This window comes from Callionymus lyra, chromosome 6, assembly GCF_982586985.1.
Source record: "Callionymus lyra chromosome 6, fCalLyr1.hap1.1, whole genome shotgun sequence".
Taxonomy (NCBI): domain Eukaryota; kingdom Metazoa; phylum Chordata; class Actinopteri; order Syngnathiformes; family Callionymidae; genus Callionymus; species Callionymus lyra.
Genome location: NC_141823.1, coordinates 20,418,560 through 20,446,256, shown reverse-complemented (window position 1 = coordinate 20,446,256; position 27,697 = coordinate 20,418,560). Strand labels below are relative to the sequence as shown.

The window sequence follows — 27,697 nt, the reverse complement described above, 5'->3', positions numbered from 1 at the left end:
TTGAGACAATTCCCTTATCAGTGTAACACCAACAACAACAACTCCATTAACAAGGACACAAGGACTGACAATAAAATAAAAGGACAGATGTGATCTAGAACAACATATCCTCGTCCAAATATATACAAAGGGAAGATAAAACTAGTTAAAAACCAGCCATAACATTATGACCAGCTGCATCTGTTTCTTCCAACCTGACACATGAATCAATAAGTTGTGTGAAGAATTTCAGGTGAAAACTCTTTCCATGAGGATTTTATTCATTGTATAATTATATATATTATTATAATTATTGTATAATTATATATATAATATAAATAAATATAAATATAATTTAATATATAATATATAATATATATTTATATATATTTATTTTAATAACTTTCCCTTTTCCATGCAATGCATTTAAATATTGTTTAATAAATTGTCATTTTAAATTCCGAGTTAATATTTAATTAAAAACATGTTTTTTAAACCCTCTGCATTAATTCAATGTAAAAAAAAAGGTAATTAAATTGTGTAATTAATATAGTATTAAGCTACACAATAATAATAACTTGGTGGCTCGAGCCCTCTAACCCCAGCTGGTCCTGGTCAGCCACTAACAGTTGGTCGCTGTCCTCCATCTTGGAAGTCTGCAGCTGACCTTCTCAAATTGAAGGAGCTGTTTTTAGCTTCACTCTTCCGCCGCTACACGTTTCTGAAACGAGGCTGGCTGCTAAAGACCCACAACAGCCCTGGTGTCGTTGTGTAGCTGCTAGGACCGGAACATCCAGGAAACACTGCAGCCGCAGCGTCAAGTGTCGCGAGTGACCGGCGAGTGACGCTGAATTCCGGGGAGTCTCGCTGTCATGGAGCGGTGAGTGTACGAAGCAAAAGGTGTCGTTTCTGACGAAAATAACGCAAATTTAAGCATTTAATTCAATTATAAGGGCTTAATATCTATTATTTTAGATGCATAAAAAGATACATAGCAGTTGTTTGGAGATTTAAAAGAAAGTTGATAATTATGTTAATATCTAAAAATAATTCAGTTGAAGTAATTTATTAATCGTGCTTTATCTTAAGATCTTACTATAAATACATCTTTATTTTTAGTTACCTACATTTTTATGTGGATTCTTTTTTTGGATGGGTTACTCCGGGAACTCTGGTTTACTCTCTTATGATTTAGGAAACTCGACACCGTTTGTCTCTAAAAAAAAAAATAGTATAAAGAATGCAAGTTATATAATAACATATAATCTGGTTATCAATTATCTGGTCGTGAGTCGCGGGGGCAGCATCTTCAGCAGGGAGGCCCAGGCATACTTCTCCACAGCTCTTCCTGGGGTCCTCGATGCAAGTGGTGTAAGAAATTAATGATACACTTAAATATTACAACATTATTTTCACAGTATGATGTTGATATTTAACAGCATCATTTAAAAAAAAGCATTTATTTTGTGTAGTGTCGTTAAAATCATTTATCACAGTTATTTAATGTTTTTTGTAATTTCAATATTTAATTTACATTTGTTTTTGTTCATTTATGTGTCGGAATTGTGAAGCAGTCATTACACCCATCGCAGCTAGAGGTACAATAAGTAACTGAGGACAAGTGGATACAGTCGCATTTAAAGCTGATGTTTGGACATATTTTGGTTTTCAAAACAAAGGAAAGAATTACGACTTATTTAAGAGTCATGTTGTTTGTAAATTCTGCAACGCCAGATTCAAATACTCGGCCAATACTACAAATATATCCTTGTTTCTACAGTATCGCAATTTATCGCAACATATCGTGACATTGTTATGTAAACACCCAGGAAGCATCATTATCAGATATCAAAGCCACATCAACTGATAAATATATTTTCCACCAAATCCTTCTCACTACTAACAAACTAAATATCTCTCTTCGACTAGTTTAAATATAACATAACATTGTTGAACCTTGTCAACTTTGCATGTGTTTTCATTTTCAATGCAGGTTTGTATCATTGTTTCCTTCGCTGACTACCTAATGAAACACCAGATGATGATTTCTTTCTCTTCTTCTCCAGGACAGCCTCACTGGACCACTACAAGGCTGCGATGGTTCTGAGCGGTGCAGGCGATGCTCTGGGCTACAGGAACCAGCTGTGGGAGTACAATCAGTCTGGACCGGCCATTCACCAGGTCAGGAACATGTTCACGTGTAGATACTTGGAGTCAAAGGGTCAGACCTTCTTATCCATTGAATCATAAAATCAAAAGCTCATCAAATGAAGAGCCTTGATTTTTTCAAGACACTCTTAAACACATAAAATATTAGCCAATGGCTTGTTTTTAATACTATAATACTTCAAACACAGTTTAACAATAGTTGAGGAATATGATCAAATCTGTGACGTAGATATTTGTCACGTGAAGGACTTTCTGATGTGTAGCTGAGATGAAGTGTGATAGCGACAGCTGCTACTGACACTATCACACTCGACCTCTGACGTGCCATTAAAAATACATTTAACATGAAGGTTATGATATTGATTAACGTTTTAAAACCATCAGGGGAGTGATTTATAATTGTAACAAAATCCATTTCCTTATCTGGCAACTTGTCTATCATTTCTCTCTCTATTCTGCAAATATGGGAATAAACGGCGCAACAATGCATGTGTTTATCTGTGTCTGAAAATGTTATCAAATAGAGTCAAGATCATAACCTTATTATTATCGTAATCTCTGACTCCAATCCATCTGTCCAGGAGCTGAAGGAGCTCGGAGGTCTGAGTAGCATCAAGGCTGAACTTCCCGACTGGCCAGTGAGCGACGATACAGTTCTTCATCTGGCCACAGCAGAAGGCCTGGCCACAGGTGAGTTAACGTCTTCTCACCTCCACCATCTTCACACGTCACGTGTGTGTCGTACACACCAAACATGTGAGAGACACATTTATTCAAAATGTTCCTTTGTGTGTATGTGTAGTAGTTCAACCATGATTAATGAACATTTTATCTAAAAGATGATAGAACTGATTTATGATCTGTTAGATTTTCAGTTTAGTAAATCCAACATGGCGTCAGAGCGACGTTAAGTTGACACGGAAGAGAATAATCGACAACAAATGGACAGAAAAATATCTAAACAAAGCAAGTGGTTGTGTGAGGTCAGCTTCAGATCCCTCTTCTCAAGCCCCTCCACATTTTCCCTCAACTCCTGGGCTGCAGAAAGATACCTCCTCTCACAAGCCCTGCAGACCTCCTCCTCTCCTCTGAGACCCCTACTTCTGCAGACCTCCTCCTCTCCTCTCAGACCCCTACTTCTGCAGACCTCCTCCTCTCCTCTCAGACCCCTACTTCTGCAGACCTCCTCCTCTCCTCTCAGACCCCTACTTCTGCAGACCTCCTCCTCTCCTCTCAGACCCCTACTTCTGCAGACCTCCTCTCCTCTCAGACCCCTCCTTCTGCAGACCTCCTCCTCTCCTCTCAGACCCCTACTTCTGCAGACCTCCTGGAAGTGAGGGTAGCTCTGAAGAGGGTGAAGAGTAAAGGTCTTACAAGGAGAAAAATCTTTCAAAGTTAATTGTGAGTTTGTGAGAAAGTGACTTGAGTTGACAGAAAGAAAGAAGATGCTGCTAGAATATATAATAATAATGATGCCTTCTATTTAGTAAAAAGTCCCTCCTGACAGTCTGGCCTGTAATTATCATTAATATAGTTTGTTTTGAATAAAAATGGTTTATGCATGAACATATTAACATAAGTATTATTCATTCCATTTAACATTTGGGGCTTAGTTACTAAAAACTGTGACCAACTCTTCAGGGAAGGCCGGTGAGGATTTGCTTCATGAAGTGGCTTCTCGCTACGTTGAAGCTATGAAGGACATGGAAGGAAGGAAGCCTGGACCTTCAAGTATCCTCGGTGAGAGAGTCACGACCCGACAGTTTTCTCACATCGACGAAGCAGGAATCATTAATCCTCTCCGTCCTGGCAGGAGTTTCCCAGCTGAGGCCCGGAGAGGAGGGGGGCTTCAGAGTTCCCTACAACCCTGAAGGCACAGGCTGTGGAGCGGCAATGAGGTCGATGTGCATCGGCCTGAGGTAGTTAGTGTAGCGTTGGAGCGTAATCATGAACCTTTTTAATGATATTATCCACATTTAGTGGCCAAACATTTCAGTGTAGAATGTTGCACATTAGTAGGGGTGTGCATACAGCGATGTATCGTAGTATCGAAGTATCGCATATTGTATATTGCAATACTGTAGTAACAAGGATATATTTGTATTATTGTACTCTTGACAAAGTCATAACTGCTTTCATTAGTTTTGAAACCAAAATATGGCTTAAGATCAGCTTTAAAAGCTGCTGGTGTCGACTGTATCCTCTCGTCCTCAGTCAACTCCAGGATGTCCTGGGAGTTTATTGTTCCTTGAGCTGCAGAGGGCGTAATGACTGGAAGTTTAATTGAATTTTTTTTTTTTTACAAACATAATTTACCGAAATAAAAAAGATGAACTTAAATAAAAATAATATATGAATTTAAAACCAAAAAGAAAACAGTGCTGTTGAATCCCCATAAGAATATTGCAATATTTTGCAGTATCCTTACCCCCTTCATATTAATGTGTATATATATTTTTTCATTATCAATATTACTCAACATATATGTATAGGCTATTTAAATGAGATAAATCAATGCTGCACCAGATGACACACGACTAATGTTCCATCTATGTGAAGTGTTATTATTATAGTCACAAATCTGCAGTCAAAACATGAGCGACGGTTTAAAAACACGATGATGATGATGTGACAGCTGTCGGCTCAGCAGCAAACTCTGCTGCAAACACATTGATGTGCAAATTCCAACTTTTAGTGGAGTCGACTGGGGATGTTGAGTGGATTATTGTGGCAAAAATAATTCTCTCATAATCAAGGGTAACACTATTGTGTGTTCTGTCAACACACACACACTCTCCAGGTATCCAAAACCTGATCAGCTGTTGTCGCTAGTGGCGGTCGCCGTGGAGACCGGCAGGATGACCCACCCTCACCCGACTGGGTTTCTAGGTGCAGTAGCTACAGCGCTGTTCACGGCGTATGCCGTGCAGCGCCGTCCGCTCACCACCTGGGGCCTGGGCCTGATCAACGAGGCGTGTCCGATAGCGAAGAACTTTGTTCAGGGCCGAGGCTTCGCCGTGGAGGAGGCGGAGAGGGACTGGGACTTCTTCTGCGACAAGTGGCAGTGGTAAATAATTAGACTTGTGTGGTGATGTGTGCTTCTGGGTCGTGAGAAAATGAGAAGACTAGTCCAGCTATGACCCCCCCCCCACCCCCGTCTACAGGTACCTGGACTCAAGAGGCATCTCTCACGGGGTGGGGCCGGTGTCGTGGCCAGAACCTTATGGTCCAGCAGAGCGGGATGAAGCCTACAAGAGCTTCAGTCTGTCTGGTTGGGCGGGGCGCAGTGGCCATGACGCTCCCATGATCGCACTGGACGCCCTGCTGGGGGCCGGGTCAGACTGGGGGGAGCTGATGAGCCGAGCAGGATTCCATGGAGGTACGATGATGGGTTTTTAAACTAATATCCATCAGTTTCACTTCATGAATGTTCAACATACAAACTCTCTTCTGCATGTTCCAGGTGACAGTGATAGCACCGCTGTGATCGCCTGCTGCTGCTGGGGGCTTCATTATGGCACAAAGGGGGTCCCTGAAGGAAACTTCTCTAATCTGGAGTACAGGGCTCGACTGGAGCGCTGTGCCGAGCAGCTTTATGCCCTCTCTCACTGACAGGCAGCTTCACTGGGTCAGACGAGGTCACTCACGCTGACCCGGTGACAGCCATTGTTGGCCTGGTGGAACATTGATCCTGAGCTCTGATGTCAGTGAGTGGAGCTTGTCCTACTGACCTGAGGTCAGTAACAGGATTTGACGAGTCAGCCTTTTTTACGGCTCCCTCTAGTGACAAGACAAGGAACAACCAGTCTTGATGCAAGTGGAGTCTAAAAGTGTGATGGATGTATTGTGGATTCGAGTTAAAAATGATTGCAATAAACACTCATAACTGCAGTTGAGTTGAAAACTTTATTTTTGGTCATTTTGTTTTGACATTTTTTTATCTTGCCCATTTTATTATTAATTAAATTTTCCTAAAGAAGCAAAGAACTGAGGGCAGGGGGAACTGGATAGCGTTAAAAGAAATTACTTGTTAAAAGTCTCCTCTCCTCTACAAAAGCCTCCTTAATCCAGGGCCGTTTGTTTTGCACGTTTTCTTGGAAACTCAACGAGAGCAGACTGTTTTTTTTCCTCAGTTTAGACCCAACAGGAAACCTCCCGCTGTAAATAGGAAGTCATTGAAGAGAAGAGTCGATGGTCACGTAGGCATGTGGCTGCGGTCGTCGGTCATCCTTTAGGGTTTTAAAAGGTTCTCGCCTTCAGGGACTCATGAGGAACTTCACAGAAGAATAAGGTGCAATGAGGCGTTTATGGTCCTCTCCATTCTGTCAGTCTTGTTCTGATGAGACGTGTTCATTCAGCTTGGTATCCAGCAGGTGATGCAGAGGGACAAAGTTTGGGGGAAGAGAGGATGCTGAGGACGAGTTTAGTTTCCCGGCTGATGGAAGGAAGCAGGATGTGCCTGAACCTGCATCGCTGTGAACACATCCAAATAAAACTGGTGAGGGTCTTAAGAAGCGTCTTGTAAGCAACCGTTGTCATCAAAGGAGCAGTCTATAACGACATGCTGACATTTTTAAATCAAACTCGCAATTTTTGCTGTTTAAAACAGGAAGCGACCAGTTGATTTTGGTCGTCTTGCAAGGCAACAGATTCTCACCTTGTGGATGCCCGATGTAAAAGTGTTGGTGTGCTCCTTGCTGTGGTCCGTGTTGTGGGTGCTGCTGCACTGAACCGGGGCCCTGCTGAGGGGGAGGCTGCAGCATCACGAGCTGGGGCTGACCATGGTTACCCGAATGGTGAGGACCGGACATGGCTCCCTGGACGTGAGCCTGTTGGGACAGAAGATGTTGACCTGGCTGCACAACTGAAGTTAAACCAGAGTAACTGGGGACGGTGGACAGTACCTGTGCGATCTGGCCCAGTGGGTATGTCTGAGGAATGCCCTGATGACTGTGGATGCTGTAACCCTGGATGGGATAGGAGCCCTGTGGAGACGTGTGTCCTGGTGGCATGTTGGGGGGAGTCTGTGCTGAAAGGGGGCCTGAGTGGTACAACGACTGGGGCTGTGGGCCGGCCTGAGCGTTCTGGACAATAGACATATACTTAGAATATCTGGCACATCTATCCATCTATACAAAGGTGCGACCAACTCACCTGCCCAGGACTGGGGGCGGCGTGTTGCGGAGGCGGCTGGTTGCCGGTGGGTGTACTGGAAGGTTGTGGCTGATGAACGGCACCAGAGTGGTGTGAGAAGGACTGAGGAGCTGCAAGAGAGTTCACGAGTCAGTCGGCTTCATGTTGCTCCTGGTAGGTGTTTGATGCTCACCATAGATGCCCTGCTGCGGACCCTGTGATCCGTCTCCCTGTGTCTGGAACTGAGGGCCACCTGGTCCAAGGGCCTGTGGGTGGGGAGCCCCGCCTTGACTGATCATCCTTGCTCCGCTCTGCAGCATGGAGTACATGGGCTGAAAGACAAAGAGAGAGGTGGGTCAGCTAACGTGCACAGGTGTAGGAGTGTCAGAGTGTGACTCACCTGCCCTGGGTAGGGAGACATGGCCTGGATGACCTGCTGCTGCCCGTACTGCTGCGGGTTATACTGAAGGTAGGACTGAGGGTAGGGAGAGGCGACCAGGGGAGTACCAGCCGCCGATGCAGCTGCTTGCAGCATTTGCGGCGCTGAAGCTCCATGGTCAGCGCGCTGGGCCACGACAGAGCCTGGAGGATTTCAAAGGAGGTTCAGGAAACGGGAAAACGGAATTTTGTGGATGAGCCACTATTTTACAAGAGTCGTGTACCTTTGGCGCGAGGATACTTTCCCTGGCTGACCGTGGACATGGTGTACTGGTACATCTGTGGGGGCTGCGCGACAAAACAATGATATAATCAGTAAAAAGAGAACAAACTGCATAAAGATTAGTTGTTAAGTCACTAACCTGCACAGAGTGAATCTGTGAGACATATGAGAGGTAGGGGGCATTGTAGAGAGGACCCTGTCCACCTGGGTGCTGGAGGACCACTGGGCTGGGAGGAGTAGGTCGAGGAGGGGTGGGAGCCGTGTTCGGTTTCGTCTGTGGAGCAACATGATTTAAATACCTTCATTGAGAAACTGATGCTGAGGCACAAGACGACTTCTGGGTCTTACCATGGTCATCTGAGGTTTGATTGGGTTGAACTCCTTAGCGTTTGGATTCAGTGTGGATTTCTTTACTTGGCTAGAAGAGTTTAAAATAGACTTTATTCATTTGGGTTGAAGTAAAAAAAAAAAGAAAAGAAATTAAGCTGGTCTGACACTCACTCTGCAACACCATCTGTTCGCTCCTCAGGCCGCCCCTCGTCACTTCCGGGGGTCCTGGCAGGCTGCGGTACAGCGGGGGATTGTCTGTCTGAAGAATGACCTGCTGCAGATGAATCCTTGGACATATCCTCGGAGGGGGAAGCTGAGGGGCTGGGAGTCAGAGGTTTGATCTCTGAGGCAGGATGAGCGTCCGACAGCGAGGGCTTGATCGGTTGCGTGACATCGCCAACCGCTGGGGGCGTCGCCGCCGCCGGAGAGCTTGGTGAGCTGGAGTTGCTACCACTTGGCTGCAGCTGTGAAGCATCCAGAGTTGTGAGGTTTTTGCCAAATGAACATGACATGAATGTCAAGTTCAACTGAATCAGTAATTAATGGATAAAATGGATGATTAGGTACTTACTCTAAACTCCTTGCCAAACTTTCGCAGTTCCTCAATCTGAGACCTTTGCTGAACGGACGGAACTGACGAAGAAAAAAACAAACAAAGATTAATCATCAACATGGTTTTTTTCTTGGCTCAAGTACGTCTTGTCCCACTGAAGCTCACCTTTATTGGCCTTTCCTTCCTCTGTGCCGCTTGGACTTTCGGCTGTACGTTCTTTAGCTGCTGCACCAAGAATTTCATTCACTGCACATATAGTGAGAGAATTTGTCAGGTTCTGTATTCTTTTTTATTGTGAAACAGGAGTTAAAGGGACGTTTCTTCCCAAATTCAACTTTCAATTTCATGTTCTGTCTTCCTCCACATAAAGGCAAGTATAAAAATATACAAATTTGAATTTTGGGTGAAAGATCAATACAAATCACTTAACAATTGAAAGAAGAGACAATGATGCTCGTACCATCTACTGGGAAGAGAGGAGCAGGACCAGAGGTTTTCTGAGAAGGCAGAGAAACGGAGGATGTATCCAAATATGGCGTGTCCTGGCCAGAACTTGATTTAGGAGAACGAGAAGCTTCAGAGAAAACACAAGTATCGTCAGTGTATGTGTCAATACTGGATACTGGTTAAGAGGAAGATAAAAAGCTTGTACCATTAGATTGGTTGTGTGAGTTTGCAGCACGTGCCGTTCTGCTGGACTGTGGGGGTCTTTGGGCTTTGGGAGATGTTCTAGAGGAAACTGAAGGTAAAAACAGTTAATACTCTGCTCATTGGTTTAAAGCAGAAGCGTGAAGAAAGAGACTGACCTCCATTGACAGGCCGGGCAGCCTCTGACAGTGAGTGAGGAAGTGAGTGGGAATGTGAGACCATGTGTCCATGAGGAACTGGAGGGCTGGCGGGAGACTGAGAAGGAGATGTGGAGGTGGCCGAGGGCGTTGGGGCATTAGGAGAGGTTGGTGTGTATGGGCTTGTAGGACCAGAGGCAGGACCAGGGCTGGCACTTCCTGGGGGGTGGTGGGGGGCATAGGCGCCACCTCTGCCAGACAGTGGACTACTTCTCTCTGACGGGGAGATACCAGGTTGGGGGCCTGCGGCGGAGGGCAGTGAAGGTCTAGGGGAGGAGGAGGATGGGGGTGTGGAGCGGTAACCACCGCCAAGACGATTGTGAGACGGAGGACCTCCTGGACCTCTTTCGGTTCTTTCTCTCTCCCGGTTAATCTCTCTCTGACGCTGAGGAAGTGGAATGTACTTGCCCTCCCTATAGTTGAAGACAGGTGTTAAAAAAAAGACCATTGTTTCACATTTACAAAATAATGGCTCAAAAGGACAATGCTTACCTGGTGTTCACGCCAGGACTGTCTCTGCCTCGTTCACGTTCTCTGTCACGGGGGTTTTCGTGGCTCCTATCCCTGTCACCCTCTCGCACGACAGCACTGTACTTGTCCTCCTCGCTTTTGCCTTCATCGTTTTCCAGGTTGCTACGATGGCGATACTGAGGACTGGACTCAATCTCACTGGCCAAACGAGCTGCACGAGCCTCTCTCTGCCGATACGTCTCAGAGTTTCCCCTTTCCAGTGGTACACTGAATAGATGCAAATGTTCACTCAACCTTATCTAGACAAGTATTATTAACACGTGAAAAAACTACTGTTATAGTGTATATACTTACGTGTACATGGAAAGGCTGGAATCGTATGTTGAAGTGACTCCATATTTCACTTCATTGAAACGAAACATCTCGTTGGCATCCCAGCCATTGGACTAGAAAGTGAGGAGAAAATGTTAAATCTATCAATGTCAAAAGAAAAAAATTAAGGGCAACAACTTGAGTGCAGGGATTCTACAGGTTAAAGACAAACTCACTGCATCATTTTCCAGATTAAAACTCTCTCCGTTGCTGTCGCCTCCATCCCATCTCTGTAACGCTTTTTCTTTGTGTTCACCATTGACGCGACTGGTGCTGATGGCAGTGTCTGTAAACGTGTCTTAAAAAAAGACAGGAAAGTCAAAATTAATATTAAATCATCAATTTCAGCACAATTTAATTCCATTTATCCTCACTATGGCAAGAATATTCTAAATTAATCAATGTATCCATTTCAATGGTGTGTGTACCTCTGGTTGCAAAGTTGAGGTCAACATCTTTACAGGTCATGGTCACCAGGTCAGTAGGACTGAAGATCATAGTGTCTGTAATCTCTTCCCGTCTTGGAGGAGCAGATGAAGAGCCTTCCTCTTCACCCCGTTTATGAACAGCATCAACCGCCAACTCACACTGATGATCAAAGGAACTTTAAAGTGAGTATACCATTGTAGTCAGAGATAGAAGATACAACAAAACTGAACTTACCCTTGAACTCAGGGTCTTGAATATGCCTTCAAATACACTACCATTTTTCACTCTTATATCACAGGTAGAGCCCTAAGACAAACAATGGTTTGAATTACATTAAAACTAAAAACAAGTACACAAAAGAACAAGCAACTGGGGACAATGATGAGAATTGATATAATCAGCCATTGACTATGGCCTCTGACAATGTTTGAGTTTCACACTTTGCTGATTTGAGTAACTACTGTGCTTTGGTGAAAGCTGAGTGTGAGGGTAAAGCTATTAATCATTTTGATTGACAATAATCATTTAAGACGATGCACCACGTACCACAACAGCTGTGAGGAAATGAAGCATTCTTGCATTGTTGTAGACGCCTTCAAATACCTAAGGATCAAGACAAGTCTTAACATAATGGTGGGGGAAAAAATCAAGAACAGATCATCGTTTCTTGGATTTAAATACTCACAGGAGGTGACTGAAAAGATGGCTTGGCCGAAGTCCGGTTCCTGTGAACAAATTGTTTTGTTTTTTTTAAACAGGTTTATTCAGTTAAGAGTTTATTGGTAAGTCACATTTTTAATTAAGTTAAAATCCGAATAATACTTATATTTCAAAAGAAAACGGATTTTAAAAAAGTATTTTAAGCATTTTTCTATCGTCACTGACATAGTATCTATCCATCTACCCCCAAAAAACATGTTTTCCCCTTTTCCGCTCCTCCGGACAATAACAAAAATGGTGATATATATAAACGGCGGTGTCTCAAACATGGGAACATTGTTTAGGATTTTAACTGTGATCAACACATCAAAATAAACGGATTACATTCTGAGGTGAAAGCGCAATCTAGGTGTTGTGTACGAGCGCAGAACAAAAGACTGCGACGAAGACGAACCGAAAAGAGTAAACAATTCAAAAAAAATGATCAACGTTCGGTGATCTGACCTCGAGCTAGCCATCGTTTACTCCGGTCAACTCTTAATCCGACAACGGTCAAGCGTTTCGATCGCGCCGAGTGTGTTCTATGTAAACAAAACAACACACGTAACCGCTTCCTCCGCGTCTGCTAACTTTCTTTCACCTGTATGTTGATTTGCTCCTTAAAGCGCTTCCTAACTTTGACCCGCCTCGCTTATTCGTTTTCGATCCGATTAACGCTTTCCGATTGGTGCGCTCCACCCGTCCGTCAAACCACCGGCGCTCTCATTGGACGTTGGGGGAAACACAGCCAATTAGGATACGCCCGTTTTAACCAGCAAGTGCTTTAACCGGTAGGCCCCAAGTCCCAGGACAATCCGGGGATTGTCCTTAACATGAATCCCGCCCGCGTTTGCTTACCTTCCGGCCGGGGTCCTGCCGCCGCTCACTGGGGAGGACATTCCAGGGGGGGCAGTGGTTCCATTAGAAGCTTTTCTCCCACCCGATCCAGATTGCTGCTGTTGTTTCAGCATGGTGAGCACAGGGCCTGGATGTTAGGCTAACTTAGAAGCGCGCCTGGCGACTCAAGATGCGAAGTGTTTTAAAAACGAAAAAAAGCTCGTCCAGAGTAAACCTCGAAGAGAGAGCGACTAACTGAAAGCACTCGAGGGCCTGTGAACTACAAGCACAACATGCCCCGTCGAACCACCGCAACGTGCCGATCAAGTTGCCAGAATTGAACCGAACGGTTGTAACGACCGGCGGCGAAAAAAGTCCGGAGAAAGTGAACCTACTTTTACGTTCGATTTAGCATCGAGCAGCTAAGTTAGCATTAGCTGCTATTCTACAACCTCTCTACTCGGGTCGCTCTCCCACCGGTGGTCCACGCTCCTCGCTAGGCCACGTCGCTGTAACTTTTGGCAGCTACGAATCTTCCAAATAAACTTGGCGTTCTTGCCAGTTCCTTTCGGATAGTTTAGGGATCCAGGTTTCTTGACGAAAACCTGCAGCGGTCGGTCAACACCACCTTACGGTAGCTACTCTTGACTCAATCCGCGCGCGACTGACTGGAAACCGGCTGGGAGGGGGGAAGGGGAGGGAGCATCGACGTGCGCGCGCAACCTCCACAGGTATGAACGTTTCATATTTTTATTTTATCTTAAGTATAAAAAAAAAAGCAAAATAAAACATTTGAGGCATTCGTGAGTTGTTGGTTTTTTTTTTTCAAACACGAAGGGGAGAATTACAGAAAATATAAACGAATTCGCCTTTAATCGAAATTCGTCAATTGGTAAAAAAGAAAAGAAAGTTACTTTAACTATCTTACAAAAACGCCTATAAATACAAACTGTAACTATTTTTATTGCAAAATAATATTAATAATTTTGTTACGGTTAATTTGTCGAGGAGTGTTCGCGGTTTTTTTTTTTCCTAGTGCGTCTTTACTGGGTGTATTACGGCTTTACGCTGTTTCCAACATGGCCGCCCAGTGAGCCGAGTTACGTGTGTAGAAATACTCTCAAGGAGCTTCTACCGTATTTTGATTTAAGGTTTTACGAATCGTCTGAAACAAATCAACTCTCTTATGTTTGACATACCGTAAGTTACTGATTTAACTTTGTTCTGTTCAAATGTTGGGATGAAACCCGAAATAATGATTCTAAAATACAGTATAAATGATTGGTCTGTCTAAATTACCATTAACCTAAAGATGCTTCTAAACATCTATTATTGTTTATGTTTTTGTATTGAACCAATTAATTAAATAAATAAAAAGTTGTTTTTATTTCACATGTATTCTGAATTCACTCATGGTTTGTAGTTACACTTAATAATAATAATAATAAAAAAAAGGAAATGTTTGTTCATTTCAAATGTCATGACTCTAGATCCGACGATGACTTTTCTTCCATCAGGTAAATATAGTACATGATGGCGATGAAGCTTCGTCCGTTGAAGAGCTTCGGGCACCTGGTGTGTCGGCGCTCCAGTCACCTGGCCAAACATCAGTACGACGTCATCGTGGTGGGAGGAGGGCATGCTGGGACGGAGGCGGCGGCGGCGGCCGCCAGGGTCGGCGCAGAGACGTTGCTGGTCACCCAGAAAATACATACCATCGGTAAAAGATTGTTGTCGGCGGAGAAATGTTCAGAGGAAGTTGAGAATGTTGTTTCCTGTGCAGGCGCTCTGTCCTGCAACCCGTCCTTAGGGGGAGTGGGGAAAGGCCATCTGGTCAGGGAGGTAGACGCTCTGGATGGTCTGTGTGGTCGAGCCGGAGACTGGGCGGGGATCCATTTCTCCATCCTGAATCGTAGAAAGGGGCCCGCAGTGTGGGGTCCAAGGGCCCAGCTGGATCGCCCACGTTATCGCCAATTTATTCAAGTACGTTCTCCTCTAAATATCATGTTAAATGCTTCTGCTTTATGAAGAGAGCAACAATTATTACTCATTATTTTCCTCTTTCTTCAGTCGGAGCTGCTCTCGACGCCCAGACTCACGGTGGTTGAAGGCTCTGTGGAGGAGCTGATCGTGTCGGAGCCAAACCCAGAAGAACCCGGAACGCACAGAATCACGGGAATACGTTTGAGTAAGATTCCCAATCCTTCGAGCATCTCGCTCTAGATACAACCGTCTTTTCATTTAATATGTCTGTGTTAATAACTGAAGTGTAATTTGACGTCACACTGGTTTCTGAATGTCTTGTGTACTTGCTATATATTTTCTTTTCTATGAAGTGACCATCAACTTCTAGCCAAGTTTTGTCTCTATTTAAAAAAACAAAAACAAAATGTTCTTTATTTTTACATTAGATAATAAGCACAGCATTCAATGTGATTTCATATATAAAAAAAAAAGTTTTGAATGTTCAAAACCACCACACAAGTTCAAATACAATTAAATGTAAAACAAGGCTAACAAAAACACAAATAATGAGAGAAAAAAACAACAAAAATAAGCAGTCTGTCAAGCACACTATTTTTAAGATTAAAATATCAAATTTTCACGTTCCAGAAAGTCCTAAACCATTTTAATTAATCCTAAATCTTTCCAGTTTACTCTTAATACAATTCTCCGAGGCCACATAGAAAGGGATGATCCTTTAATCAGGAGATTCAGCAGAGAACCACGTTCTTCAAAGATAGAGCTTTGGAACGATCTTCCTCTCTCTTTGCGCTTGATGGAGTCTACTGACTCCTTTAAGAAACATCTTAAGACGTTTTTATTTGTTCAGGCTTTTCCTTGATTTTCTGGAACTCCTGTTGTGTTATCAGTTTTATCTTGATCTTTAAAGTATATACTTTATTGAATATTGTTTTTGATTGTTTAAGCGCTTTGTGACCCTGGTCTGGAAAAGCGCTATACAAATAAAAATTACTTACTTACTTACTTACCTTTATTTCTTCAAGCAAACATATGTTCAGGGATGTTTCGATCTTTCTTGACGGCACAAAGTCAGCAGGGCAGACATTCAAAATACACAGTTTTGGATTCAGTATAACATCTTTCCCAATTATCATACCACTCTAAAACATTCACTCTCAGTTCTGTCTACGTTCTCTCTTCAGCAGACGGAAGTCACTCGATATCAGCAGCCTCTGTGGTTATCACCACCGGAACTTTCCTCTCCGGTTCGCTCTTCATGGGCCAGACCAGCACCCCCGGTGGTCGGGTTGGAGATGCTCCGTCTGGCTCTGGGATGTCCTATACCCTGAGAGAGAGACTTCAGCTGAGGATGGGCCGGCTCAGAACCGGCACTCCTCCCCGGATCCTCAAAGATTCGGTGGACTTTTCCTTGGCGGAGCTGCACCCCCCTGACAAACAGCCGACCCCCTTCAGTTTCCTCAACAGCGACACTCACTGCAAGGTGACGCCGACACACACAGTTTGATGGAGTGTTTTTGACTCACGTCGCTCGTCTTCTGCAGCCTGAAGATCAGCTGCCCTGCTACTTGACTCGGACGACGCCTGGTGTTGAGAAGGTGGTGAGGGAGAGTCTGCATCTTAACTGTCACATCAAGGAAGACGCAAAGGGTCCTAGGTACACACACACACACACAAACAGATTCATGATAGTCATAACGACAATATTCTCGCACAGATACTGCCCCTCCATAGAGTCGCGAGTGTTACGGTTCCCGGATCGGAGCCATCAAGTGTGGCTGGAGCCAGAGGGTCTGGACTCTGATCTTGTGTACCCTCAGGGTCTGTCCATGACCATGCCCCCCGACGTCCAGCTGTCTCTGATCAGAGCGATACCTCCCCTGCACAAGGCTGAGATCCACACACCAGGTGAGCATGTGTTGAAATGAGTGTGACGTGTATGAAATCATAGCTGAGGTACTAAAGGTGAAGCACGAAAATCTAGATTGGTTTGATCCCGAGATGCCATGCTGCTGTTGAGGGGAACCTCAATGGAGCAAGGGACCCACTCTTTGAGGGTCGGTCTTGATTTGTGGTCCACATTGTGTCCAGGTTACGGCGTGCAGTACGACTTTGTGTGTCCCACTCAGCTGAGCCCAGCACTCCAGGTGAAAAGTACTCAAGGTCTGTTTCTGGCCGGACAGATCAACGGAACCACAGGATATGAGGAGGCTGCTGCTCAGGTACTGTCACTTCTTCGCCTTCAGACGTGTAACACACAACTGTATAGTGTTGTTACACAGCCTAGTGTTGTTACACAGCATAGTGTTGTTACACAGCATAGTGTTGTTACACAGCATAGTGTTGTTACACAGCATAGTGTTGTTACACAGCATAGTGTTGTTACACAGCATAGTGTTGTTACATAGCATAGTGTTGTTACACAGTATAGTGTTGTTACACAGCCTAGTGTTGTTACACAGCATAGTGTTGTTACACAGCATAGTGTTGTTACACAGCATAGTGTTGTTACACAGCCTAGTGTTGTTACACAGCCTAGTGTTGTTACACAGCATAGTGTTGTTACACAGCCTAGTGTTGTTACACAGTATAGTGTTGTTACACAGCATAGTGTTGTTACACAGTATAGTGTTGTTACACAGCATAGTGTTGTTACACAGCATAGTGTTGTTACACAGCATAGTGTTGTTACACAGCCTAGTGTTGTTACACAGCCTAGTGTTGTTACACAGCCTAGTGTTGTTACACAGCCTAGTGTTGTTACACAGCATAGTGTTGTTACACAGCCTAGTGTTGTTACACAGTATAGTGTTGTTACACAGTATAGTGTTGTTACACAGTATAGTGTTGTTACACAGCATAGTGTTGTTACACAGCATAGTGTTGTTACACAGCCTAGTGTTGTTACACAGTATAGTGTTGTTACACAGCCTAGTGTTGTTACACAGCATAGTGTTATTACACAGCCTAGTGTTGTTACACAGCATAGTGTTGTTACACAGTATAGTGTTGTTACACAGTATAGTGTTGTTACACAGCCTAGTGTTGTTACACAGTATAGTGTTGTTACACAGCCTAGTGTTGTTACACAGCCTAGTGTTGTTACACAGCATAGTGTTGTTACACAGTATAGTGTTGTTACACAGTATAGTATTGTTACACAGTATAGTGTTGTTACACAGTATAGTGTTATTACACAGCCTAGTGTTGTTACACAGCATAGTGTTGTTACACAGCCTAGTGTTGTTACACAGCCTAGTGTTGTTACACAGCCTAGTGTTGTTACACAGCCTAGTGTTGTTACACAGCATAGTGTTGTTACACAGCGTAGTGTTGTTACACAGCGTAGTGTTGTTACACAGCATAGTGTTGTTACACAGCATAGTGTTGTTACACAGCGTAGTGTTGTTACACAGCGTAGTGTTGTTACACAGCATAGTGTTGTTACACAGCATAGTGTTGTTACACAGCCTAGTGTTGTTACACAGCATAGTGTTGTTACACAGCATAGTGTTGTTACACAGCCTAGTGTTGTTACACAGCCTAGTGTTGTTACACAGCATAGTGTTGTTACACAGCCTAGTGTTGTTACACAGCCTAGTGTTGTTACACAGCCTAGTGTTGTTACACAGTATAGTGTTGTTACACAGCATAGTGTTGTTACACAGCGTAGTGTTGTTACACAGCGTAGTGTTGTTACACAGCCTAGTGTTGTTACACAGCCTAGTGTTGTTACACAGCCTAGTGTTGTTACACAGCATAGTGTTGTTACACAGCCTAGTGTTGTTACACAGCGTATATTGAAAGCTTGAATTTGTCTGTCTTTTTTTGATATTTCTAAAATAAAAAAAATAAAAAATTCTAAACATATATATATTTTGAATCCAATATAAAATGTTCATATAATAATGCCACCAGAAAATATTTAATATAAAAGCTTACAAATAGAATTGTAATGTGAAAAGTATTCATTATTTTTAATTCAATCTTTAAATATAGAAATTATTAAACTTTATTATTAATAAATGTAATTCAATGCTTATAAACAAAAATATTGGAACAAAAAACAAACAAAGTTTCAACATGTTTTTTTCCAATAATTCCAATGGCACTGATATACTACTACTATATACTACTCGCAAGAGTTTAGTGTAATGTTGTTTAGGTTTGTGCATATACAGATTATTATTGATTCAGAATTTTACTGAACATTAAATAAAAAAATCCAACAAATGAATCATGTAATATATATAAATATTAAAAATAATTAAATATTTCAGTTTGTTGAATTACCGGTAAGTTTTATTTTGACACAACATTTTTTTTTTTTTTTAAGTCAATTTCATGTGTCATTTGAATGCACCACAGCTATTCCCACATTCTAGAACGCACAACGGGTTGTTAATACAATTGGTGGAAGTTTTCAGTCCCATCTTGTCACATTTGCTTGATAAGAAAAAGCTTGGATCGTTGTCAAGCTTCAGTGTAGATCACAGCACACAAATATTACCTAACGTGGATTATTGTTGCATAAAAACGATTGATGAATGGACCAATATTTTATCTTACCTTCATCATACTTTTATAAGATGATCACTGAATATTATACATTTGATATATTAAGTGGAATTAGAAAGCATCAAAGAAATGTTTTCTTATATTGGTGTTTATAAACTGAATTAAACAAGATCTAAAGGATCAGTGAGGGTTTGCCTTTGGTTAATTTGCTGATGTCAATCATGGTGGTGAAACTTTGAAGAAGTTAAGGAAACCTTGATGTGGGCGTGTCTGCATCCAATGAACTTACAAATGAGACATTGTTTCGCTGTAACTGCTGTTCTCACAGAAACTCCCCCATCAAAGAAGAAACACGGAGACAAACATCCGCCCGTCCACTGAAAACCTTTTTTTGTTTTCCATCAGGGCTTGTGGGCCGGGGTCAACGCCGCCCGGGTCGCTCTGTCCCTGCCCACGCTGGCGTTGTCTCGAATAGAAAGTTACATCGGCGTCCTCATCGACGACCTGGTGACCCGAGGGGTGACGGAGCCGTACCGCATGTTCACCAGCAGGGCCGAGTTCCGGGCCTCTCTGCGGCCGGACAACGCCGACCTCCGGCTCACACTGAAGGGTGAGCACAGCTTCTTAGACGACGGTTCTGTCTTATTGTTTTAAACAAAGCCTGGACTAGAAGAGATCAACATCATGCTGGAGTGTAAAAAAAACATGCAGTTCTTCAAATGAGCTCAAGATGGCAGCAGACGAGTAGGATTCTAGTTTATGCATTGAACCATGAGAAGAGTTACATTCATGTAAAGCTAAATATGAAATGATCTAAACTGAACTTCACTCATATTTCTTTAGAGAATGTTTTTAGCTCACATTCTATCAACAGCTGAATGAACATCATGTGACGTCACTGGGACCTTGTGTAGTTTTTTTTACAAGTCTTGAAGGGACGCACACACATGTTACCTTCCATCTGTGAGGTCCTAGGTCAAGAGTCCAACCAGCCGGGGTTAGTGTGAGTTCAAACACACTCGATTTACATGCTGTGTAAAGAACTTGGATCACTTAATTGAAGAACAAATCTTTGGAATTACTCCAGAAGTTTTTGCGGTGATTGTAATTTTTGATAGAGCCACATACATAGATCTCTAAACTTAGGGAAATTTTGTCACAACATGATCTGGAGCTTATAATTCATGCGTTTGTGTCTTCTCGTCTGGACTATTGTAATAGTTTGTTTTCATGTCTAAACAAGAAGGATCTGTCTCGCCTGCAGTTGATACAGGGAATTCTGACTCGCTCTAGTAGAAGAACTCACATTTCTCTGATCCTTAAAACTCTTCAATGGTTGCCAGTTTCTTTCAGGATCAACTTTAAAATTCTGGTTCTTACTTTCAGATCTATTCATGGTCAGACTCCTCCTTACATCAGTGATCTGATCCAGCCTTACAACCCAGCTCGGGCTCTGAGGTCTGTGGATCAGAATCTACTGATGGTTCCACACACACGGTTCAGGACCAGAGGAGAGAAATCCTTCCAGGCTGTTGCTCCTAAGCTTTGGAACGATCTTCCTCTCTCTCTGGAAAAGCGCTATATAAATACAAATTACTTACTTACTAGGCTAGAGTAGTCAAACATCAGTATTTACCGAACTGAAGAAGTATTATACTCCAATTATATTCTTTTCATGGTTGGACTCAATATCTTTATTTTCTGGAAATTGAAAAAACTAAACATGAATTGGGGTTTTATTGAACCACTGCCGTCGCACAGCACTGTATAATTGTTATTTAATTTATTTAGCTCCTATAAAATCCACATTTTATCACTTGTGCTTTTAGGGTTTATATTTCAAGTCAGTTTGTTTTTATTATTAGTCGTTATTTACAATTAACATGCAAATATTACGGCGATTCAGTTTTGTCCTGCAATTAAACTTCCGGCCACTAGATGGAAGCAGTCCGTTCCCCCACCCCGCAAATAAAAGGACGAGAGCAGCTTTTAAGCAGCTGGTGTTTTGACATATTTTAGTTTCAAAACAAATGTAAGCAGTTACGACCTTGTCAAAAGTCATGTGGTCTGTAAAATCTGCAGCAACAGAGTCAAGTACTCAGACATCGGGGACAATCCTACAAATATATTCTTGTTCCTTGCAGTATCATATCGTATGTGTTGCCAATACACACTCCTAATATCTATTTGTTCTTGTAAAACCAATCTCTGTTTTGCTGTCAGGGTTCGAAGAAGTCGGCTGTGTGTCACCGCGGCGTTACCAGGAGGCTGTGAGAGTGAGGGACGGCCTGCTGGACGGACTAGCTGCTCTGGAGTCTGTGACTCTCAGCAGTTCTGGCTGGAAGAAAAAGCTGCCGGACCTCTGTATGAGCGACAACAAGGTGGCGACGTGAGTTCTGGAGGCCAACGCTGCCGATCATATCAGAGCGAGCATGTTTATTGACGCCTGCTTTTCTGTGTTGAAGAGGTCTGGAGCTGCTGCGGTACAATGAGGTCACCCCGGAAATGGTGGTCGACGCTCTACCAGAACTTCTTGAGCCCTACAGGGAATTCTCCCAGAGACTCAAGATAGAGGGTGAGCAGACCTAAAGATATTTGAAAGAGGAGATGGTTTTCCTGAACTAGAGGCTGGTGAATTGAAGCTGTGTTTGTTCTCGCACGTGTCCAGCCGTCTACAGACCGCACTGTCTGCTCCAGAAGAAAGAGATGGAGAGAATCCTGAGCGAGGAGAACATGACTCTGCCCCACGACCTGGACTACATGTCTCTGCCCGTGTCCTTTTCCAAGGAGGTCCGTGAGGTGTTGGACCGAGTTCGACCGAGCACGGTGAGCCCTGACGCTGCAGCAGCATTACTTTGACCTGCAGGAACCGAACGTTTTGTGTCGTCTGTCCTGCAGCTGGGCGCTGCGACGAGATTACAGGGAATCACTCCGGCAGCCATCGTCAACCTCCTCAACTATGTGCATAAGTCAGACCGAAAGAAGAAGAGAACTCTGAGAAGACCAGGAGAGAAAAGTTGCCTGGTGGAGAATCCATGTTGAGCAACAGAATGACCACGTGTGTGTATATCTCTGCTGATGGTGTTGTATTTAAATATTTTATTCAAAAATAAACAGTATAAAACGGTCAAAATGTCCCTCCTAGCAGCAACACAACAACTACCACTAAACTCCAAGTTGCCTCCCGAGTGTGACCTCTGCTGATCAGGTGTCCTTCAACTTCAGCTGAGCCTCTCGTGAAGAATCCGAACGGAAACTTCCAGTCTGGCCGGGGCTGACCTCTGGGGGGGTCTGGATACACGGTGGTGTCGACAAATGTGACGTCGCTGGCCAGTGTGAGGGGAGCAGACAGAGGACACTGGAACAGAAAAGGATCGTCACGGAGGAGAAGACGTGTCGGAATGGTCATAAAACGGCGGGTACCTTCAGGTGGGCACACTGGAACAGGTATTTAGCTCCCAGGATGTAATTCTGGGGGAGGTCGAGGGGTCCTTGACGAGCCCACAGGACCCTCACAGACAGAGAGCGAGGAAGTTTGCAGCCCGAGTCACATGACTCCTAAGGGAAAGGAAGCAAACGTCAAGTTCTAATAGTTCCATACAAGTGTCTTGATGGTCTGGAATCCACCTGCGGGCTCACAGGACACTCCTGCCCGGTGACTCTGGTCCAGTCGGGCTGTGACCCCGAGTTCATGGCGACCACATCAGGAGAGGCCAGTCCTAGTAAGACGTCGTAAATCTGGGAGCGCAGCTCGGAACAGTTGCTCACAGATGACCTGGAACACGAGGTCAGAGGGAAGAACTTTCTGTTGCATCATCATCTTAAACTTAGAAACCGCCGCCGCTCACCTGAACACACAGCCGGTGATGGTGTTGTGTTGAAAGAGGACGAGTGATCTGGTGCTGCTGTCAGAGGAGCACACGCCCCCCTGAGAGACTCCCAGGGTCGTCAACTGAGTCGCAGTCAAGGAAAAACGGAGCACAAATTAATCCATTTTACTGTCTTCCTTGATAATTAGGGTTGTCAATCTTATTTTATAATAATTATAATATATTTTATTTATTTTTATTGAAATGAATGTCAACTGTATTGTAATCTCACACTTAACCGTTTCTTAGTTAAATCAATTTTTGTTGTCGGGGTGAAAACACACTGAAGTGGACACAGATTCATCTGGTGATTCGTATAAAACTTCTAAATACATTTTTCGACGTGTTAACTAACAGAACTTTTTAGAACCTAAGGTTTTAGGGCCAATATAAACACACCAAAAAAAAACAATATTATAGTATAAAACTCACTTTAAAGTCAGAACTCTCATTAAGCAAAAACATACTGTTGTTAACACTTTTTATTTTCATGTGTAGTCAAACCCTTTATTAGAATACATAGCTTCTAAAAACAAAACAGACAAAAAAATACCGGATAACCTGCAGGATCTGAGATCATTAACAAAATGTCTTTGTCTGGTACTTCTTAAGCACACAGGAAATGGTTTCAAGTGGTCATTTAGAATCACTCCTGAACTCAAAGTGATAATTCTAACATGTTTTTTTTTGTAACTGGGACTAATTGTCTTCTTTATTATGTGGACCTGACTGGTTAACAAGAAGACACCCTTTCTCTTTGATATCAATAATATGATCAGATAATAATGAACTTTTATATTTAATGTGGGACCAAAAGATGAAGATAAAAAATAAATCATGTACAATGTGAAACAAAATGTCTTTTTTAACAAATAAAAAGTGAAAGAAATAATTTCCTGAACTTCAGTGTCTCTTCACTTCTCCGCTTGGTTGCAGCAAGTTATTGTTTCAGTGCTGGATCATTAAGGATACAGGCCTCACGGTCTCGTCAAAGCGACCGACAACAGGAGATCCAGCCTGGATTCCTACCGAAGGCTGTTCTGGTTTCGGACTCTGCGAAACCAGCTATGAAACAGAACGGATATCAGACACTTCAGTGTAGAAGTCTAAATATTGAAATTTTACCTGGAATTTCACCGAGTGATCCTGCAGAAACGACTGGTTTGCTTCAACATCCGTCAAGACCACGTTCACTGATGCAAAGGAGAGTTCCCCCCTGCTTGTGTATCCAATGAGCAGCTCCACCTGGAACACACCACACCATCAATCTTCTCCAGAAGTGGCTGTGAAAGGTTTCTAATCTTCAGTTGATAACAGTGGGCGATGAAAATGATTAATAATGTTGACTTTCTGAATCATAATATTCATGGTTCAGCTTCATTTCTCATTCCTTTAAATCTAAATCAATCCAGTTACAGGTGAAGCTTCCTCACCTTCTTTGCCACGTTGACACACGTGTGGTTCTGTTCGCTCGGAGCGGCCCATTCAGAGAGAGGCTTGATGGGGACCTTGAGGAAGTCGAATATGAAACACACTTTTAATTGCTGTTAAAGAGTATATATAAAACAATATCAAATAGCTGATCTCAGGTCCCACCAGAAGGTCAGCCAGTGGGGTCTGCTCAGAAACTGGAACCTGGAACAACAGTGATGCTCGTTGAATCATCAATAGTCAACGAGGAAATATTTCCTTCCTACCTTGAGCAGCGTTAGATCCGTGAAGTAGGAGTGAGCGTCCAGACTTGAGTCGGTGCTGCAGGAGTTGGACGTCAGCCGGCGTGAACAAGACAGTGTCGAGGACCTTAAAAACTCTGCAGGGAGGACGACGTAATGGTGGGATAATGGATCAGCAACCATTGTTTTCGGATCACAGTCAGATGTTTGAACTCACTCGCCGGGTTGCGGTGGACACAGGATGAGGAGGCAGCTCCAGGAGACGGCTGGTGGAGGAAACTTCTCATCGATGAGCTGGACGAATACGTCTGGATGATGTCATCAGCCTGGGACAAGACAACCTCATTTTACGTTTTGAAGATAGAACGGTTTGTTTTTTACATTCAATAAATAAGGGAAATGTTTCAATGCACAGATGCAATCATGTTGTCACAGTGAGATAAATGCTACCTGGTAAAAGTCTCTGTTGTGTTTGTGTGTTGTGGACGCTGGTGCGGAGAAGTGGAAAGAATTCCCTAAAGGATGTGGAAACCTGGGTAGAGCTGGTGGATCCGCTTGTTGAGCAAATGCTGCAAACATGGTACAAGAGTAAATATTAATTGAATTGCTTCTCACATAGTTAAAAACAACCTGCATCCTGAACACAAAAGAGAGAGTCTGTGACTGTGATCAGAGATGAATCCACGTTGGAGCGGAAGATCAGCCCTTTGTCGATGCAAACCCCTGATCTGCAGAGGAAAAAGAATAGAGGCTGCTTGAGATTGTTGTCCGAGTCGTGACGACTTATTGTAACGTGCTTATGTTGACAACTTTCTTATTGATATGAAAAATGATCATCTCTGAAGGCTTTCTGCTACATTCTTTAATAATTCAATCTTCTAATCCATTGATGAAAACTCACATTGACTTTCGGGGACAGTCGGTGAAAACATTGCTCAGGATGGCAACTTCACAGTCGACGGTGTCGCAGCAGCAGCTGATGTCGCAGAAGTTGGGAGTTACATCACAGAGACATGCTGAGGAACAACAAAAGATAAAAAAAACTTTATTTTATACACTCAACAACTTTTATTGGAACTGTATACTGTGATATATTTGAATTAAATATTTATCTACATACATCATTGAGTAGATAAAGGGCTCAAGTCACAGAAAAAGGTCAAACAAAAAATACACATTTTCTTTACCCTTCGTGTCTGCAGTCTCGGCGGTGGGAACAGGTGGAGGATCACTGACCAGGGTGGTCCCTTCGCTGACCACGGTGGGGCCCCCGGTAAAGTTAGGCGCTCCGGACGCTGTGGTCTCCGGAGGAAGAGTCCCGACCTCGACCTCGACCTCGGTGACGTTCTCGTCCAGCCCCGGAGCAGGACTGACTGTGGTTAGTTGTGAGTCTGTTCGTGACAGAAGAACCATCAACACTAAAGTGCTCCAGAGAAGGGAATACATGACGTCACTGAAACATTGTGAATTAATGGAGTGATTTTTTCAAAATGCTTGACAAAGACTTAAAAAAGACAGGAAAAACTAAAAAAAAAAGAAGCTTCATAGTGGAGTTAGCTCAGCATGCTAATCTTAGAAAGCTTCTGGTTGCTAAGGAAGTTGTCGTTTCTACTTCCGGCTAAGAAAACCCCATCACCGTAAAACATGTATTAGAGGAGGTGCAGAGAAAAGTATAGTAAGAAGAATGCAATATATAACCCTTCAATCTTCCCTTAAAATAAAAATGAACTCTATATTTGCACAAGTAATAACTTGAAGCAATGTTGATTGGTAATAAAACTTCAAGTGAATGTATTTACCTTTTAACCTTATAACAATAAACAAGTTATCAACGTGTGTTGCTTCAAATATAGAAATAGAAGCAATAAAACCAGATTGTGTTTGATAAACATGTGCCATGATTGATAACACACGTCAGTTACTTTCAATGTTTCACATAACAAATGTGTACAGTATGTAAAATTAAAATATTAATTTAAATTTGCTCATCTATTGATGGTTAAAGTTAAAATGTAACTTCAACACCAGAAAGTGCCTCATGCTGCCATTGTTTCATGAAGCCTTGCACCAGTATTGATAGATGTCAACAATGTACTGTTCGTTGTCGTATCTCAGACATGTCTTGGTTGATACATGTCAGATTACTTTGAGGCCAGACCAACACACCATATGACCAGCACGCCTCAGTGGCTATGATGAGATTAGCAGCCTGCAGTCATTTCCCCTCAGAAGTAGAAGGAATGTTCCCATCTGGATAACACTGCTAAACATCACCCCCTTTAAATGACTATTTTATCATCTTTCAACGTTTACAGTATGACAAACATAATGTTGATATGACACACATACATGGTCGTCCGAATGGTTCTGTATTTCTATTGTTTATTTAGTGTGTTATCTTTTTTTATTCTTTTATTCTGCCACCACAAAAAAATAAGTTGCTTTTACAACCCCTGCAATAAAAGTTCCTGATTCGATTCTGATAAAGTCAGCATTATATAACGATAATAAAATAAAATAACGGAGGAAGACCAAAGAGAAGGTTTATGGATGTTGTGAATGAGGGCATGAAGTTGGTTAGTGTGAGAGAGGGGGATACAGAGGAGGAGGTGGATTCTCTGGGGCGACCCCTGAAGGGAGCAGCCGAAAGGAAAAGAAGAAGAAGAAGAAGAAGAAGAAGAAGAAGAACGTATATTTAGGTAGGACGTTAATATTCTGTTCAGAGAAAAAAGAAACAGCTCTGTATGAATGAGGAGCAGACATAATACAAACTGTTTTCTCTCTTTTAAATCTCTAGAAATATATTGCCTGATGTATATTTTGTTTGATAACATTTGAAAATTGTTGAAATACAGTTAAAAATGGAAAATATAACATATAATAAAACCTACATACAGGTTTTAAATATTGAAAAATCAGAAATATATGGACTTCAGATAATATTTGGTTTCAGTCGATACTCTTGTCACTCCTAAATCATTTGTCATTTTTACTAATCCTGTCCATGAAATCTACCAGGATGTTTGCTTTGTAACCATTTTAATCTGGTACTAAAGAAACAAAATACCACAATGTAAACCTTTCTAGCGCTTCAGTTTGTCATTTTTTCTCAGTTAATATTGTCAGATTGAGAGGTTCTCTAAATTCTTAGTCATTCATTCGTGAACGGGACCGGA

The 27,697-nt window shown here is 42.8% G+C and overlaps 4 protein-coding genes across 6 annotated transcripts; 2 read left to right on the top strand and 2 right to left on the bottom strand.

The window, feature by feature from the left end:
• The first annotated feature begins 683 nt into the window (after nucleotides 1-683).
• Nucleotides 684-6,039, top strand: adprh (ADP-ribosylarginine hydrolase). Its single transcript, XM_087794132.1, has 8 exons — nucleotides 684-859; nucleotides 2,046-2,160; nucleotides 2,730-2,838; nucleotides 3,790-3,888; nucleotides 3,962-4,067; nucleotides 4,949-5,215; nucleotides 5,313-5,527; nucleotides 5,612-6,039. The coding sequence occupies exons 1-8, from the start codon at nucleotides 852-854 to the stop codon at nucleotides 5,758-5,760; spliced, it is 1,068 nt and encodes a 355-aa protein (XP_087650258.1). The 5' UTR covers nucleotides 684-851; the 3' UTR covers nucleotides 5,761-6,039.
• A 1-nt stretch (nucleotide 6,040) lies between these two features.
• atxn2l (ataxin 2-like) lies at nucleotides 6,041-13,131 on the bottom strand. Of its 2 annotated transcripts, none has more exons than XM_087794130.1 (23): nucleotides 12,500-13,131; nucleotides 11,628-11,667; nucleotides 11,489-11,545; nucleotides 11,177-11,248; nucleotides 10,942-11,101; nucleotides 10,690-10,811; nucleotides 10,496-10,587; nucleotides 10,163-10,408; nucleotides 9,632-10,083; nucleotides 9,478-9,564; nucleotides 9,286-9,399; nucleotides 8,991-9,071; nucleotides 8,844-8,905; nucleotides 8,444-8,736; nucleotides 8,291-8,360; nucleotides 8,082-8,216; nucleotides 7,944-8,007; nucleotides 7,682-7,863; nucleotides 7,475-7,613; nucleotides 7,303-7,412; nucleotides 7,053-7,232; nucleotides 6,806-6,977; nucleotides 6,041-6,621 (listed from the first exon to the last, which is right to left on the bottom strand). In XM_087794130.1, exons 1-23 carry the CDS (start codon nucleotides 12,610-12,612, stop codon nucleotides 6,572-6,574), a joined length of 3,093 nt encoding a protein of 1,030 aa, XP_087650256.1. In that variant the 5' UTR covers nucleotides 12,613-13,131; the 3' UTR covers nucleotides 6,041-6,571. The 2 variants fall into 2 exon arrangements, with proteins under 2 accessions (XP_087650256.1, XP_087650257.1); XM_087794131.1 differs by lacking the exon at nucleotides 12,500-13,131 and adding an exon at nucleotides 12,107-12,207.
• A 428-nt stretch (nucleotides 13,132-13,559) lies between these two features.
• mto1 (mitochondrial tRNA translation optimization 1) lies at nucleotides 13,560-22,106 on the top strand. Of its 2 annotated transcripts, none has more exons than XM_087794126.1 (13): nucleotides 13,560-13,678; nucleotides 13,996-14,198; nucleotides 14,262-14,461; nucleotides 14,549-14,666; nucleotides 15,649-15,944; nucleotides 16,006-16,118; nucleotides 16,179-16,369; nucleotides 16,553-16,683; nucleotides 19,385-19,589; nucleotides 21,203-21,368; nucleotides 21,445-21,554; nucleotides 21,648-21,805; nucleotides 21,878-22,106. In XM_087794126.1, the coding sequence occupies exons 2-13, from the start codon at nucleotides 14,009-14,011 to the stop codon at nucleotides 22,019-22,021; spliced, it is 2,022 nt and encodes a 673-aa protein (XP_087650252.1). In that variant the 5' UTR covers nucleotides 13,560-13,678; nucleotides 13,996-14,008; the 3' UTR covers nucleotides 22,022-22,106. The 2 variants fall into 2 exon arrangements, with proteins under 2 accessions (XP_087650252.1, XP_087650251.1); XM_087794125.1 differs by having other exon boundaries at nucleotides 15,646-15,944.
• On the bottom strand, nucleotides 22,064-26,096 carry LOC148077475 (tectonic-3-like). The gene is made up of 14 exons (XM_087794127.1): nucleotides 25,709-26,096; nucleotides 25,423-25,537; nucleotides 25,152-25,249; nucleotides 24,972-25,090; nucleotides 24,739-24,847; nucleotides 24,546-24,658; nucleotides 24,445-24,483; nucleotides 24,282-24,356; nucleotides 23,974-24,093; nucleotides 23,821-23,913; nucleotides 22,828-22,931; nucleotides 22,607-22,754; nucleotides 22,403-22,537; nucleotides 22,064-22,337 (listed from the first exon to the last, which is right to left on the bottom strand). The coding sequence occupies exons 1-14, from the start codon at nucleotides 25,965-25,967 to the stop codon at nucleotides 22,107-22,109; spliced, it is 1,758 nt and encodes a 585-aa protein (XP_087650253.1). The 5' UTR covers nucleotides 25,968-26,096; the 3' UTR covers nucleotides 22,064-22,106.
• Between the last annotated feature and the right edge of the window lie 1,601 nt (nucleotides 26,097-27,697).